The 17,633-nt window shown below is 36.4% G+C and overlaps 1 protein-coding gene across 3 annotated transcripts in view; it reads right to left on the bottom strand.

Moving 5' to 3' along the window:
* ESCO1 (establishment of sister chromatid cohesion N-acetyltransferase 1) overlaps nt 1-17,633 on the bottom strand; it is a 33,817-nt gene that overhangs the window by 1,238 nt on the left and 14,946 nt on the right. Inside the window, exons 8-11 of one of the 3 annotated variants that reach the window (XM_082047130.1) lie at nt 13,514-13,645; nt 5,826-5,915; nt 3,317-3,460; nt 2,254-2,441 (exon numbers count right to left, since the gene is read on the bottom strand). In XM_082047130.1, the coding sequence (XP_081903256.1) occupies nt 2,254-2,441; nt 3,317-3,460; nt 5,826-5,915; nt 13,514-13,645 (554 nt within the window). Of the gene's footprint in view, nt 1-2,253; nt 2,442-3,316; nt 3,461-5,825; nt 5,916-6,508; nt 6,632-13,513; nt 13,646-17,633 lie in introns of those variants that run through there. The other 2 variants (XR_014183497.1, XM_082047131.1) reach the window with 2 other exon arrangements.

The following is a 17,633-nucleotide window of genomic DNA, read 5'->3' as shown; positions in this document are numbered from 1 at the left end:
ATATCAGAGTTTAAACCAAAATTTCAATTCATTCCAACTATTTCTTCATAGCAAATAGACTGCTAGGACTATGACTGCAAACACGGGCTACAAACAAGTTCGGGTGTTTACAGAGGGGCTGAAAGGACCTGATGAAAATTGAAGTTCCTGGTTCAAAAATAAAGCAAAAACATTTGACATTTAGATGAGAGCACATCTTGGATTAATTTAGAACATCTAAGAACACGGCTGTAAGGCATAATTCAAAAGTTACACGCTGTCAGTGGTACGTATTTGAAAAGGAAGATTCTATTTGCTTAATATCTTCATGAAAATATTTTACGTATGTTTTATTCTGATTTGAAGAAAGAGAAGAGAATCAAGTGATACCATTGCACTTTTCTGGATGGCTATGTGAGCAAATTTAGAGAACTGATCTCAGGCCTTAAGATGTCAATCAGGGGAAGGAGGAGGCAATGGTTCTCCTTGGAAACAGAAGCAGCTCCCATTGAAATGAAGTTTTAAAATTCCTATAAAATAAACATACAGGCACTTGCAGAGCAAGTGTCAACTTCAATCACATTGACATATTCATTAAATCTTGAGGAAATGACAATATGAACAAAGTCCTTTTTAATTATGACCAAGTTTTATTCCCTTCTCTTTACTGTATTTAAGAAGATGAATTTCAAGATTCTTGAGACTGTCTGACCAGGTTTTTGTGACTTCAGGTCAGCTGTGAAAGCTCCAGTGAAATGGGCAGACATTCTTAAAATGGACTCAAACACCTGCTAGGATGCCTTCACCATTTCGAAGCCGGGATTTAGCTGGCTACCAGAATCACCCCATTCAAACTACCCCTTGCTACGAAAGACGTTTAGACATCTAGGTTAGGACTGGCAGCTGAGCAGACCTAACTGCTCACTGCCATCAAAAAGCAAGTCTCACTCCTTTCCTTTGCCTTCTACAGCTTTCTGGGCTCCCTTGTTTCCCCCAACTCTAGAGCTCACCAGACCCTTCTACAAACTGCCTGAGCACCAGAACAACACAAAGCTCTTCTTGCTGAACCTGTTTTTTACTAATATAGCAATGGGCTAATGGAAGGTCAAACAAGCACGAGAGGACAGAAAAGGTACAACGCAGCACAGTTAGGCCCCCAAAAAACATTAAAATTGATTCTAAAGATTCTTTAGAGCTGGAACTGACGGAGCATCTCCAGCATTGCTTTGGGAAAGAAATCTTTCCTTTAGAAATAGTTTATAGGAAGCTACCAAATACACAATTTAAAAAACATCAGCTAAAAATATAACTAAATCATAAAGTTAATATGCTTATCTGAATACAACCTTACAGTTGGGAGTTCAGACAGAACGTGATCTGATAGGAACTTTCCAACTGCTTCACCAGCCAGGCCAGATGCTCTACAGAGCTCTGCCAGGCTCTCCAAATCCCCAAGAGGGCGAGGACTGGCAGACACAGGAGTACCTGTGCCACAGACTCCAACAAAATGGGGCCAGCCAGGCACCCAGCACACACCTGACAGCCCAGTGGTAGTAAAATGTGGGTGGTTCTTGGCATTTCTCAGAGCAGCATTTAAACTTCTGCGAAATGTCACTGGAAGAAACCTAAGGTCTGGAGATTCAACATTTTTAACATTTATCTAAACAGTAAAATGGATGCTGGAGTCCTTTTATGGATGTAGCACTTGGCACTCAGCTGAACACACTCATCACTACCTACTAAAGCTCCATAGAAATCGAAAATATCTCATAAGGCTCAGGGAACCACAGCAAAGCACAAAAAAATTTAAAAAAATAAATGAAGTACAGTTGGAAGCCACCACACTATATCAAATAGTTTGGTGCACTCGGTTTTTGTTCTTTCCCCCTTTCTACCTTTAAGGAATGGACATTTGGCCAACAATTAGATTTCAGTCCTTACCACTTGGGTAGTCTCACACGTTAACCAAAGACAGTCTCATTTCCTTCACTCGTAATTACCTCAGAGGAATTTACCCAGGCCCACTGGCAGTCTGCTATGGTGACTCATTACAACTGCACATAGCAGGAAGATTTCTGTTAAAGACAAGCTACTGCAGAACACTGATGTTATCGAACTCCAAATAATACTGGAACTGTCAACTGTGCTCAAATCTACATCCCCCAATACGAACGGCAGCTTAGAAAATACAAGCTTGAGACACACAAAGCAGCCAATGTCTTGGACTGAGTCCTATCTAAAACACAGGTAACCAAGGAACTTCTTTTACATTACCTAAGACACTCTATCATCCGAGAAGCGATCTTCTTCCGACGCATCATGCTGAATACCCATATCCGACTAATTCCACAAATAGCAGGTTCTGGAGAAGTTGAACAGCACCATGCTTTCTGTCTTTCAAATATGACTTTCTCATTTTCTGAACTGACCTCTGGAACCTTCTCTTCTATAACTCTGTAGCCCTGCAGGTGATGGAAAAAAATACTTATCACTTTATAAAAGCATCACTAATGACTGAACAAAATAATTATTGTGTAACTTATTTCAGTTAACTGTACTTGCTTGCTAAATGCCTTACCAAAAAGTCTGCATATTGGTGCCTCATTTAATTTCTCCTAACAGTTTTGAAATTGGAACAGAGGGTGAAAGATTAAACCAAAAATGCCTCTAAAGATTATCTGATTTAAAAATAACACCACCAAGTAATCTAATTCTTATTATCACCTATATTAGAGTGTTTGCATCAATTTCTCTGCCTTTGACAAAGGTTGTTTTGCTTCTTGTCCGCTACTGCCAAGGGAAGACAGAAAAAAACCAGTTTACAAGGGAACTGCAGCTGGCAGTTCAACTTCTTGTCCTGCTCTCCACTGCACAGTTCTGCCCGCTGCTTCTGTTCACTGTGGAGCTTGTTCGACCCCTTGGTGATTCAGCTCAATCCTACAGAATACCCACTTTTTCATCTGAGTTAAGATTTCTGCCAGGCAGGGTGTTAAACCTGCTTGTCAAGAAGGAAAGAGGAGGGCCAGGGCTAGAAGAGCAGAGGAAGAAAAAAATTCCACCCTTTGTCTATAGGAAGTGCTCAGATGAGCAGGTCGGAGCCAAGCACGACACCATACACGTGCCTCAGCTCGGTGTCAGCTAAGCAAAAATGAACAGCCACATTTCAGCATGGCCCACCACCAGAAGTCTTTTCCTCTCTGGAAAAGGCATACATGGAATACTTATTTGCTAAATGGCTAGACTTAAACTCTCAGGTAATTCTATAGTTTCAGAATGTCTGAAGGACACGGTCACTAAGCACTGACACAAACTGCCTTTCTCCACTTCAATTACTTACCCACTGGATATGTTCTGCAATTAAACAGCCGATAACTTTTTTGTCATTAGAAATAAAAAGAAGAGTTTTTGTTCTAGAGTAACACATGAGCGGAGTTTGCTGAAATCCTAAGTCATTGTCTACCATTTCTCTAATTTCTTCGACCTGTCAAAATAAGTTTGAATGATGTATAAGAAACATGTAAATATACATTTGTATAAATATACATTAAAAAAATACAGATTTACAAAATTGCACGGAGGTGTCTAGAACACTGAAAGCTATTCCAGAAGTTAAGGATTATCCTAAGGAACCACATACTCGGCTGGAAACGGGAAGAGTAGAGACCTCTAAGTCAGCTGCCAGTAAGTCCAAACATCAGGTAGTCCAAGGCAAATAGAGAATCCAGCTTTAAGTGTGGACTCTGATATTCTTACAAGTAAATGAGATCTATGCCAGAAGTTAAACCAACTTAGTTGAAGGTTTTCTGTCCATTATTTTTAAAGTCTTGAAAGAACTAATCCATTTAGGGTTTAGAGCAGATGATTGCAAGCACAGTGCCAAGCCAGCTAGAAAATGTATGTGTTTGTAACTGCCACCTCTTTCCTTAAGTTTTCCACTTTTCCATTAGCCTTGCAAAGAGTAAGTGAAACTAAAAACAAAACTGTTTGATATTAGCAAGTTTAGAAGAATAAACTCCAACATGAATGTAAATAAAAGCTTAAGCATGAGCTGAGATTTTACTGGGGGATTCCTGTACCTACAGCTGGGCATTGGAGTAGCCTTTATCAACCCATCACTTGTGACAAACAGAAATAAGGTGGCTTCTCCTATGTGGTACATTAAATGTCATTAGCTTGTTAGTGCATTTTGTAGTTACATTAGTAAAGCAAAACTAGAATTACTGATGCTATGAATACATAAATCTAGTACTGATCAAAAGAAAATTGTGTTAAAAATGCTTTTAAAATAATTTTTCTAAGGCACGGTAGAGTTACTCTCTGCTTTCTCATCTAACCTTCAGTTATGAGTCTTTTAATGACAAGTCCAATTAACCAATTTGAAACACTACATAACCATTCTTGAAGTCAGCCATCCACAGTGGTGACAGCTGTAGATTCTCTCAACTTCAACCACACAGAACTACAGAGAACTCCATCCTAAATGACTCAATTTGATGCAGTCCTCCTTTCCTCTGCTCCACTCGGGTATTTTAAGTAATATTTTCTTCAGGCTTTTTAGTAAAAAATGAATGTGCAATGAATGTACTAAAATTAAGATAATACCACCAGAGAAACAAAACTTTTAAAATAAACTTATCTGAATGAAATACTGTAAAAAGAAAACTTGTAGTTTCATTTCAATTTGATAACTTTAAAAAAGTTAAGTTAGTCTACCTAAAGAAAACCCACTACAGTCACACACACCATCAGAAAGAGCTAATTTGGCCCTCAGTTCAGCCTCCACAGTCCCTTCCAACCTCAGCTGTTCTGTGATCCTGTGACAGCAGTACTGTAAAAAAAAGTACCTACTGGTCACAGCAAATCCCTGGTGAAACAGAATCAATGCCATGCTACTGAAAAAAAACAGATGCAATGACATACTAAGATGTATGAACACAGGCTAGCCAGCAAGACAGCTAAGTACCTGCTGCTCTAAGGCTCCACTAGTGTACTGTGCTCAGTTTTAGATGAAGAGTTTCAAGAGGTGCGAGACATGGCACAAATAGAAATGATCTAGAGGAGAGTATGATTATGATCAGAGGTCTATAAAACATTATTTAGGAGTATAAACTAAAACCCAGCACATCCCATCAATCTCCTTCAGATGAAACAACAAGAGCTTGTTCAGGTGCAAAAAAGCTGTTCCAAAAAGAAAAAGAAGGATGTTTTCTACAGCTATGGCAGTATGATTTGCACTAACAAGCATAAATTACAGTATGGAGATTGTGTTGGATGTTTAGGGAAAATCTCCTAATGTTATGGAGAGTGAAGCACTGTAACAGAGCCTGAAGGGGTCATAAAAACCTTCAGTGGTAGAGCTTTAGAAAGTTGTCAGATCCGTGATAACCAGAGATGATCCTGCTTTGGACACGGGAATGGACTACAGGACTTTGAGGCTGCTTTCTAAATAAATCTGGTTTTATCCAAAAATCATTTAGAGAATGTTGCCATATTCATGCTGTATAATAATGTTAATACATTTCAGTTTGTTTAAATATAGTAGGAAGTTTTATTACATGAAATATCTGCCGGATTTCTAGCAAGTATATTTTAAAAATGTAAAAATATCAGTTGGTTGATGCTTTTCCCACTCCTGCCTAGAATCATCCTCTCCAGGAGGAGAGCAGCAGTGCTTAAGAGTCAGATGTCCAATCTGTTTGTGGAAAAAGCTACTGAACCACTGAAGTTTCGAGTCTAACTTCAGCTGCTCCCACATAAATTATATAAACTTTCTATGAACATTCTTATTACTCATACTGAAATATCAAACAATGTAAGATATACAAGTCCAGTCCTTTTCTCCATACCTTTTTAAGTGCATACTTTGGGTCATCAGGAAGAACCATTATTATCTTTCCATCAGGATATTCAGCCAAAATTCTCTCCTTTTTCCAACCCTAAATAAAACAAACACTTATCTAAATACCATACACAAGATGTACTTTTACAAACAAAAATTGCACATTATTGTTCTAGACACTGAACTTATGCAGAGACTTCACACTAATTAGCAGCTGCTTTGCTAGACAAGGAAACTTCAGCTAGCTTTTAAAAATGAGCACAGCATATAAAAAATCTTATTTATATAATTATTTATACAATAGCTTATCTATATCTAGAAACAATTTGTGAAAGTGTCTTATAATTCCCAACTAGATTTTTCCCCCCAGGTCTGCAGTGCAAACTGAATTTTACAACAGAAGTAGCAAACTTGGCTCACATAACTGATTTCCAAACCTAGTTAATACTTATTTTCCAAAGTCCAGTGAATGGGAAAAACCCTAAGTTTTAATAAAGTATTTCTTTTTAACATAGTTACCTCCACAAATACACACTCAGATTTAAAGTTTGGCATGCGAAAGACCTCCAGGAGGTTCTAAGTGAACTGATTGGCATGCAGTTGCCCAAAATGTAAGGAATAGTTTATTTTGTTACTGATCATAACTGTTAAAGCCACAAGAAGGATACTAGAAAAAAATGTTATAACTACCTTCTAAGAATCTAATGGGGAAGGAGGCTACGTTGTGTGTATCTGAAGTATAAACATACTCAAAAAAATAGAGGTAATTAACTCTTCTTCAGATCCACACTCGTGGTGAATAATGAGCAGTACCTGCATGGAAAAAAACAAAACAAAAAAGCCACTTAAATCTAGTAAGATGGGACTGGTAGATATTAAAACTCAAGTTGCTTTGATGGGACCTAAAAATACTGAATGCAGAAGTAACTTCAGCCACTAGAAAGGCTGATGTACAAGTCTTACTCAAAGCAACTTCAAATAAAAAAGCCTTTGAAGAAACAATATTGATGGAATAATTCTCATTGAAATCTGTGCCTTCCCACAAAATAACGTTCAACTAAAGACCAAACAATGGAATTTGGCACTGAACGAATGCCATATATACTACCACAAAAAACGACAAACTTAAGTGTTACAATATTTGATCTGTATCTCATTTTAATCATGCTGATTTTACTCCCTTACCCCAAACAAGACATGAAGAGAACAATCTTAGAAATGTATCTACTTGCTGGTAGCCCTGGAACTATTTAAGGGTGAGTTTAGTACCCAACATGGCAATAGCTGCAACACATACACCATTTCAATCCTGTGTGCTTTTCTTCTCAGTAGTAGTTGCACTAAATACAAACACAAATGAAGATCCTATTTGGATTTTTATATATTACAGTCTGAACACAAAGGACAGGAAACAGCAATATCATAATATTGAGGTAAGCAGAAAAGTGCAGTTTGTGGGACTGCAATACAACTTTTGAGACTGTTAGGAAAGGTTTTCAAAACATTCAGGCAAAGATTACTCCTCTCCAACCTCAAACACCACCCTTTCTCAATTTTTTTGTCTTTTGCTGCCTTTTGGCTGCCTGTTTGCCCTGCAAAAGTTTTCCATAATCTATTTTAAACCAACTGTGACCACCCCTCAGCAGATAAATTCAATGTGTTTCATAATCCTGCCATTAAAGCATCCAGAATGCTGCAGGCCTAATGAAGAAAATTAAACTCTAAATTTTAGGTTAAGTTACTCTGTTAACGTAATAGCCAGGTATTTCCAACAAAATGAAATCTGATGGAAGAAAATGTTTCTGAACAGCTTACTGCTGTTACACTTTTAAGCAATGGTATATTAGTAGCAATCTAAAAATAATTCCGTAAAAATGCAATAATTGACTCTCTAATACTTAGAGCTTATTATTTTTGCTACTGCCCACCTGTTAAGTTTCTTAAGTAATTAGTACAATATGAGGACTGATCATATTTACAGGGGGGGAGTTTCAATTGAAGCATTTTGGAATTTGTTCAGAAATAAATCTTTTGGATAAAGCTTTCCAAAAATCTTCCGCAAATCCTAAGCTCATCCAAGATTTTTAGTGCATTTGGTTTACATCAGAGAAAACATTTTGAAGTCATATTCCTTTGTTACTGAAGCAGCTCTATGAATTTCCTAAGTGAAATGTTAGATTTTCTTTAAGTATCTGCATCTCCAGTATCCTTATTGTTCAGTCTTAGTAAGGAATGAATTGTGCTTCCTTTAAACCAGACCTATGGAAGCAATGCACAAGAGGGGTCACAGCTCTTTCCTATCCTAACATTAAAGGCGTTAAGGAAAATGTGCTATAGCTTCAACTGAGACTGATCCTACAAGATAGATATCTACAACACACAAAATACACCTTAGTACCAGTATCTTGCATGTGGTCAGAAGACGACTTCCCTTAACACACCTATTAATGTGGAGTTTCTAGCAAAATCACAGTAGTTTAATGCTATTAAAACATCTTGCAGACTGTTGTATTTTGTTTCAATCACTGTGAACTAAAGGACTCCACTCAGGCAGATGGCAAGAACAACTTCCTATAGTAAGTAACAAAAGCATTATGTCTGCAATGCACTTTACAATATTGTACTGCAACGTCAGAAAATTTGCTTTTCCTTTCCTTTTATTTGACATTACTTAAGGGCATTACGACTTTTTTACTGTTGAATGAGATGTCCAAGGATTCATATATGTTGCTTGTGATGACCAAAGAGGTTAAAAGGAAAGCTATTATTCACAGCAGGACACAGGTTCTGCAAGGCCTGGAGTAAAAGAACACGATTATACCTCTCCTCCCTGATACTGGAAGTCAAAACTCAACAACACATGACCTATAGGCAGCAGCAGCAAGGCACGTACGGCCTCATCACCACAGCTGGGCAGACTGGTGCTGTACAAAACCCCATTTGTGGGTGACAACTCGCAATACCCTCCACGTTACGCTACTTATCCTACAGGTATCTGTCATCTTTTGAGAACATAAGGCAACTCTGCAATGAACAGTTACCTCATTTTTAATCTTCCTCTAACTTTTCTTCCCAATTCAAACAAGATTTAAGATTGCCTTTTTTTTAATTATTTCTTTCTTCTGTAATCCTGTTGCCATTGCACCTTAATAAGCAAGCAGAAGCAATCTAGATGAGCAGTCACTGCTACACCATGAAAAAATAATATGAACGGTAGGTACGAACGCACTTTTACTGGATACTATATATGTATTTAATGAATGACGTAGAATACGACTGGAAAGATGTCTCCAACATTAATGGCATTGTAGCTGAACTGTTCAGCTCTCGATTTCACAAAAACTATGTTCTGCTTATAGTTTAAATAATATCTGATGTAGATTTGCCTTTAAAAGCCCAACTTAGAAGAAACAATGAACTGCTTCCCATGCATTTCCTTGCATTTTAGAACTTCTTATGTAAGATCAGGAAATGGGACAGCAAACCTGGTATTTTTCTATATAAGTGAATTCTGGCTTGCCTGTGCTTCCTATTTCACAAATGAATACAAATACATGAAAATCGGTGGTGTTTTCTTCTTTTACTGTTTTTTTCCTCAAAAATACTGAGGTATGAGAAAGATATGCTTAATACTGTATAATTCTTGTTCTTCACTAAGAAAAACGCTAATGAAATTTTCCCCTAGTAATCAAGTTCAGTATGAAATTTTGCGCACTTTTATCCTTGATAATTTGTAGCTGAGAAGTGGGCTTACTGCATTCTTCTTCCCCACTCCCTTCATCAAATTACAGATATTCTGCCTCTCTCCTATGACTGTAACATGGAAAAATAGGTTTTGACTGTAGAAAACATTAACATCCTCGGATGTAATTACTAAATACTACCTTCTGTTAAAACTAGGATTCTTACAGAAGATAGCTAATGGTAAGAACTTGGTTTGAAATACTAAGTTTTACACTGTACAGATGTACCACTTTTGGAACTAATGCAAATCAAGACAACCATGAAATCTTTCTAAGGTGACATGAAGTTCATCATCACCTTCAATCCCAATTCTATTAACATAAAGTTCCAATAAATCAGACATTGTCCTTTTTTTTTTTAATCTGAAAATCATAAGAACCTCACAGATGGGCTTGGTTGCAATTACAGCAAAATAGCTATTTAAAACTTAGCAGATTAGACATTTGCCCAAATAACAACTTCTTCTACTTTCTTCAGCTCAAGATATTCTTAATGAAGATCATGAGTTTGAAGTAAAAACACATTAACTGCCTTCACATCAGGCACCTGAAACCAACTGAAGTATTTGGTTCTGCAACTTAAAAACATAATTAAAAACAATGTCTTGCTCTTAGAAAGAACTTTTCAGGAATACTAAATTGATACTACGTGGTATCACAGAGAGGATACATAATTGATATCATGTGGTATCACAGCTAGAGGACTTTATAAAACTGAACCACAGATCCATTCCAAAGTTATCCATCCCCCTGGAGTTAACAACTCGATGGACGTGTCATCACTCAATGTACACACATGCTAGAAAGGTGTATTTCTTTCTGGAGACTTTCAGATGTCTGAAACCAGAAGAATAGTGAGACAGATTCCTACACAGGTCTGCAGCAGAGGACATCTCTCATGCTAGGCTCTTCCTGCTCCAGTACTATCCTTGACCACCTTTACCTACATGCTTATTCAATTTGCACACTTCTGTTAACAGCAAATGGCAGCCTTCAGAAAACCCCTGTCTGTCTTTGCCAATCTTCTGCTCCCAAATACAGAAATTGTCATTAAACTTGCTAAACCTTCCCTCCACACAAGGCCTGCAATTTCCTTATTTTGTCTAGCAGCCATCCATGACAAAACAAGTATTCCAATTTAGCCTGTCCTACTTCTGGGGCATCATGGAATTTCTAGACACCTAAAAATAAATTTGTACTAAAAGAAACAAGATAGGCCTTAAAAAACAAAACACCAACCAAACAAAACACAGCACAAAACGACAACGAAACAACCACCACACACACACAAAGAAAATTACATTTTTTTGAAGATAGTAAATAATTTATTGCTTCCATGCAAACTATCTTCTGGCTACTCAGTACTTTTAAAAAACCCACAAAGCAGCTGCAAGTAGGTGAGCAAGACACTAACAATAAAGTGCATTTTCACAGTTCACAGCAAGAAGCTCTAGCATGATAATGAATATAGGCTTTCTTTGTCTGTGAAATAAATTACCAATAGAACCAACTGCTATGCACATGGAAAGAAACACTCAAAAGGGAGAAAAACTGAGCGAAGTCTCAAGTCAGGCTAGGACTGCATCATGTAGCATGAAGAATGTGAATGACCAGAGAATGAAAAAATGCTTCTAAGGTACCTTAGAATGGCCTCCAAATCAACAATAATGCCCAATACATTAACTGCATAACAAAGAATATCTAGAGAGCTAATAAAGTAACATACCAAGGTGACCAAGAACAAAGTCTAACCAAGAAGTTACCAAGACTTTCTCTAGCACAATTTTTTTAATCTCATGATGCTACTGTCCAGTTAACACTTTCTGTCATGAAAAGGAAGGTAGTTACAGTTTCAACACAGTAACTACATATAAATATCTAGAAACAAGCACATCACACCTCCAAGCCAACCTCCCAACAATCCCCGCGAGAATCCCCCTAGCATAACTAAGATAACTAGCAATCATTCTTCTAGTATTTCTGGATGACTAAGAATTAACAAGTAGAGACTTGGTGTACTAATTAACTGCCAAGAGGGCTTACCTAAAATTCAAATTACTTTCTAAGAGGAGGTAAAGATGTTTTTGTCACGGACACTACAATACAATCACCTAAGAACCACTATGGGTCAAATGTGTTAGAGACTTATCTGTTTAGCATGGCAAAAGTTACTTGCCCATGCAGAAAACAGAGCAACAATCAAATTATTGTGATAAAAACAAATATCAGAGGAGAATTTAAAGACTCATAAGACTCCTTCCTTTGCCTCTTACTCTACAGTTTCTTTTCTAGAATAACCATCTAAATCATCACTCTATAACTGTCTACAATGTCACAAAACATAACTAGAGTCTTAAAAGATTTCAGAGATAGAACTGTTTACTCACTGAATTTACAATACAAATAATTTGAGTACGCATTTTGTGAAGCTTAAAAAGATTACCAGCAACTGAGAAAATAATAGTGAAAGTTTTTCTCAAATTAAAAGCATACCTAACTTTATACATAGTTATTTACATCTGGTTTAGGGCAGTCAGCTCTTTCACTTTTATGTTAATGATGTTATTATTCTGGACATACGTACAAGTGAGAAAATTCGTCTCTTTCAACCTCCAAAATATTCCAACTTCAGTGCAGCTTCCTACCTACATGACCATAGCAGCTTTAAGTAACTACTGAACTCATGTGCCATCTTCTGTAAATTTTGACTGTAATAATTCTGTAAATTATGTCTTGGGTAACATTCAAGATCTGAAAGTACTTGAGGTGAGGGGCTGAAAGGGGTGGCCCAGAAAGGACAAATAGGAATAAAAATCACAGAGTAGTTGGGTTGGAAAGGACCTCTGGAGATCACCTAGTCCAAAACAGGGAAACACATTATATAATGCCATTATAATGTACTGCATTCCAGCACATTTTCTGCCCAGTCTCACCCTACAATGTAGCTCATGTATATCAGAAGAGATCATTCAAGATGTCTCGTTTATTCAGCAAAAACCAACCAAGAACAGAACAAATACCAGGACAATTTACCAGATACTTTCAAACACTTCAGCTATGAAAATGTATCTTTATATTTGCAAACACTGGGATAAAATTGAGCTTGAGGTTTAAGAGTAGCCCAACAGCCATTTGGTGCCTACATGAAATGAATTGGTGGCCTCAGTTCAGTTATCCTGGAGGTCTTATCTACTCGAGTGTAGAGTACTGAAGGTAACATGTGTGATAAAGAAAATAGACTTTGTGGATTCTGTTCTGGATTTCAGACATTTGAACAGGTATTTCCTATAAGTTTTGTAATATCAGCTACTGTGAAGTAGCTGATTTTACAATATACTTTAAATTGCACAGAATTTTTCAAATCTAAGCTTTAATATGGAAGATAGATACAGCACATATAATGAATGAATAATACTTTGGACTTTAAATACAAAGATTACCATCACACTATCAATTCAGTAAAGTTTCAATATACAGTATAGTTTTAATAAAATTGTATCAGCTGGATTCCTAGGCAGTCTCTCTTCAAATTACACATAATTAAGAAAAAGTAATTTAGAAGTCATCTAAGATTGCACAATCACAAAACCAGTACAATCAGCTCTTCATCTGACTATTAAGCCAACCATTGCAAATACCAGTTGTACTGAAAGCTGTATTTAGCTTTTTCAGAACAGTGGCATTCTTTTGTCTTTCTACCACCAACCTCATCCACTCCAAGATTAAGGAATTGTAACAGAAAAAATGCAACAGCAATGAAACACCACTATCTTACTAAATATTTTTATACATTACATATAACTTCTCTACCATGGCTCTTAAAGCATTTACTTCCCAAAGTGGATTATTTATGGCCTACTGTGACACTAATCTATTAAAATATTACTTAATGTAATACATATTGTAACTACTACACAGCAAATATGTCTTTAAAAAGATAAAGTTTTCTTACCACATATTTTACAGCACTTATGAACTGGTTATGAAATAGCAGATGTTGGGTTTCATCCTCTGGATTTGATGCAGTATAAAGCATTCCACAAATATTACAGGAAATAGCACCAAATCTCTTCTGTCCTGCATCCTATAAAAAGGAAAAAAAAAAAAAAAAAAAAAAAAGAAAGAGAGAAAAAAGAAAAGTATCTGTCAATTGTGAGCACAGTAAATACAGTTCAACAGAACCTTCATCTAATCAGACATGCCCTTTGTAACTTATCTTCTGGAAACTCAACACAGAGGCTAGAATGGAGTGAAATGGGAGAAAACAAGAACAGAATCTAGAATTCCATCTTTCAAAAACCTAAGCAGACTCAAAAGGCACAAGCATCAATCACAGAGCAAACTCTACTTAACATTAAAATTAGCTCTCCCATTATGTTTTGAACTTCTATTTTATGAAATACAAAGAACAGCTAATTCTTCCTTTGTTAGCCTATTGGCAATAAATATTGTCATCTTCCAGAAAGAAAATTCCCACATCCAGCCCCATGCTATTTGGTTTTCCCTACAGTTCTGCTGCTTTGTGTCTTTTGGTTGTGAGCTGCTCCAAAGCAAGCCAAAGGTGAACTATTTTCCTGAATGTTTGGAAGGATATTATAAAAAACAAAAGTTACGGAAATAATCATTATTTAAGATCAGCAATACATCTGCAGTAGGTGATTGCTACCTTTTAGGTTTTTATGAAAACCAAATATTTCGAGGCAATCAAATAGCATTATGGTTTTTTAGTCCTTTCTTCGCTGATTAAAAACCTCAATTAATATACTCTCAGAACTTAAGTCTTAGCTCTTCATTGGAAACACCTAATTATGATGTTTGACATGCTATCTTAACTGCGCGGGGTTCATAACTTATTTTCACACACTGGATAGCACCTACAAATGGAAGATCGAATCATTTAACCCATGACCCTTTAGTTTATACTCCTACTCTATAACCAAGAATTACCAAATTAAGAGCACTACCAGTACCTATTGCTTTGCTACTTATTCTTTAAAACAGTGTTATTAATTTGGAGGTATGATCACATTAAGGAGTTGGTGCCTAATAGTGAAGTGTCAGGTGCAGGGGGTGCCTTTTGCAAAGAGAAAAAAAAATACCAGTTAGATTGAAGTCTCTGGACAGAAAGGTGTGGTTTAAGTTATGGCTTAATGTTCTAATACTTTTTTTTCTTTTATGTAAGCAGCAATAAATGTCAGTTTTAATCTATTTTAACATATATCACAAGTAATAAACAAAAAGTTATTTTATACTCATAGGATACTATATAAGCAAAAGACAACTTGAGGATGTTTTTTTAAAGGAAATTGATCTGTGTACACAAATTGAACGTGCACAATTTGCAAGAAAACAGTTCACCTAAATTTACTTTTGTTTTCTAAGAGCTGAAAATATTCATAGTGAAAAAGCCAGCTTTACAGAAGAAAGGACTTTGCAACACAGCAAAAGTGTTTACGAATCACTCAGTCTTCCAAGTACATCTAAGAGCTAGATGACAGCTCAGTTCTCCACACAACAGTAAATTGTATCACACAGTCATTAGTGAAGTCTAAAATGTAGGTATCAGTTTCTTCCCAAGAAGAGACTAAAGGTGCAACTGGCCAGACGAACTCAGAGTTCCACTTCTCTTTAGGGCACATATACGGAAATCAGCCAAAAGAAAACAGCTGAACCCGAGAAGCCATTGCTTTAATAGCACTTCAATTTATACATTCCTACTGTATACAGAAGGAAAAACAGGAGTACATTAATTTTCTGAAGGAAAAAGGAAAGATGAACACTGAAGTTAGATTTGCAAAGTCAGAATAAGATGAGGTTTCTGAAGGTATAAAAATCCAACACATTTTACCTGCAGACTTCCTTTAAAACAGTAATGTAGTTCAAAACAAAGTACCCATCTGGCCACCAAAACATACTGCATTTCAAGGGTTTATACATGAAAGATGTAAAAGGGCCGTTCAGCAGGAAGGATGATGTATGGCGATTATCTTAAGATGAACCAATCAAACCAAACTTATTAATTCCTATTTGAAAATGGATAACATATCCCCTATATCTAGGGTATGGTAAGTGAAGAAGAAGTCTACTTTCATGCTTGGAATATACTTCAAAAAATAAGTCATGTAAATGAGAAAAATCAGCTACATAAACAACTTTGAAAATACTTGGTACATATCAGTACTGAAGTAAGTCTCATGAAACATTTTCTGTTCAAACAATCAAGAAGCTAAAGGTATTTAAGCTAAAATAGCTATTAGCTTACCACCAAAAATATCAAGAAAAAAAAAATCCTAGCTATGTAGGAACTAATAAAAAAATCTGGGGCAACAATATCCTCAAAATTGCCAGGCTTCCTAACTTATCCATCTTGCCTTGTCCATACAGATGCTGTTTTGCAAGTGTCCAGGGAACAGATAATTTCCCCGGAATAGCACTGCCCTGTTGTATTTTACAGTGTGACTTGCTTGGATATTGCTGGTATTGTGGGTTTGTTTTTTAAAGATTTCACTGATATTAGTATTTTTACGTGCATCCAGTTGCATCAGTAGGGTACACACAGAGGTTAGAATTGAAAATCTGTTACGCAAATTATCAGAAAAAACACACTGTAGTATCTAAAGCAATCTTATAAACGCTGTAGCCCTAACAAATGCTGACTGTATTTTTTAGCAAACACTTTACAGTATCCTGAGGGTCATAAACAACACAGCCTTTTTGTGTAACTGAAGTACTATTTCAAATCCATACCACAGTACATAACGCTTCAGAAAAAAAAAAAAAAAAATCCAGTACAGACTGCAACTACCAAAAAAACAAAAACAAAAAAACCAAACAGGACATGCAAAACAAAGTCAGGAATTATGAAGAATGCATAGAATGCATTTTTGTACTTTAACAAAACATCTACAGGATCTATTTTTAACCTGATGTCACTGCATAAGCAAAAGTGGAAAGGGCATGCATCAAGAGGGAAAAAGTGCTCCCAAACTAAAATACTGCATTAAAGGTTGCCAGTCCTTCCTAATGGGGAGGGAGGAATAACAAAAAACAAAAACAACCCAAGAACACCTTATGCATCACACATTAGAGTAAATAAAAACTTAAAACTGGAATTTTGGAGGGGGAAAAAAAAAATTTTATATATATATCTCTATATCTTCTCAGCGAACATCACATACTGGGTACTGGAGAATAAATTGCTGACTTGTCACAACTAGAAAAAGATGGAAGAGGTTCGACTCTCAGAACTTACAGAAATGTTTTTCAGAACAGTATTTAGAAAATGTGGGGTTACAGGCAGAAAAATGTGTTACTCTGTTTAAAAATAAATGCAATTTTCTACACAGTAACAATAAAGAGCAAGAATACTTTTATTTCCTAATCAAATTCTGCATGTGTAGATGGCAATTAAGCATTCCCGACATCTCAGGCAATCCTCATTAATATAAGCATGGGATAGATGAGATCCACTGTTTCAAGGCTAACTGCAACTGAACATAGTGACATGTTGCCTTAATCTCCAGAAGGGTTTCTTAATTCTGTGTTAGACAGAAAGAAAAGTCTTACCAACATCTTCTTTGAGAAGGTGCATGTCTGCTGATCCTCCATATGTGGAATAAGGAGCCCTGCAAGCAAAAAAGGCATTTGGTGCCTCTGTAGGAGATGAAAAGGGGCCCCCTTTTTTTTCTTTTTTTTTTTTTTTTAAATCTTTTCTCTCTTCAGGCACAGATTAGGTCACCTCCTTCTTGATTACCTAGTGTTAGTTAGGTGAAGATTATTTTTTCTTCTAGTCTTTTCACAGAACAAAGAATAAAACCCAGCCATAGAAACAGGCAGGGTGGCAAGGTAATATAAGAAGAACAGGAAGGAACAAAACAAAGATTTTTGGGCTCTCCACAGAAAATGAAAAGGTCAAAGAATGCTACTTCAACAAAAGATGGATTCAAGATTGAAGCTGATGGGTAGATCCCCTTGCTGACCAGAAGGATCAGAAGACATGACCCAACTCAGAAACAAGTTTCACTTCAAAATGAAGACTGTGGTATTTAACAAAAAGAATAACCAACCAACCA

This window comes from Streptopelia decaocto (assembly GCF_964273445.1).
Source record: "Streptopelia decaocto genome assembly, chromosome: 2".
Taxonomy (NCBI): domain Eukaryota; kingdom Metazoa; phylum Chordata; class Aves; order Columbiformes; family Columbidae; genus Streptopelia; species Streptopelia decaocto.
This window is presented reverse-complemented; position numbering and strand designations above follow the sequence as displayed.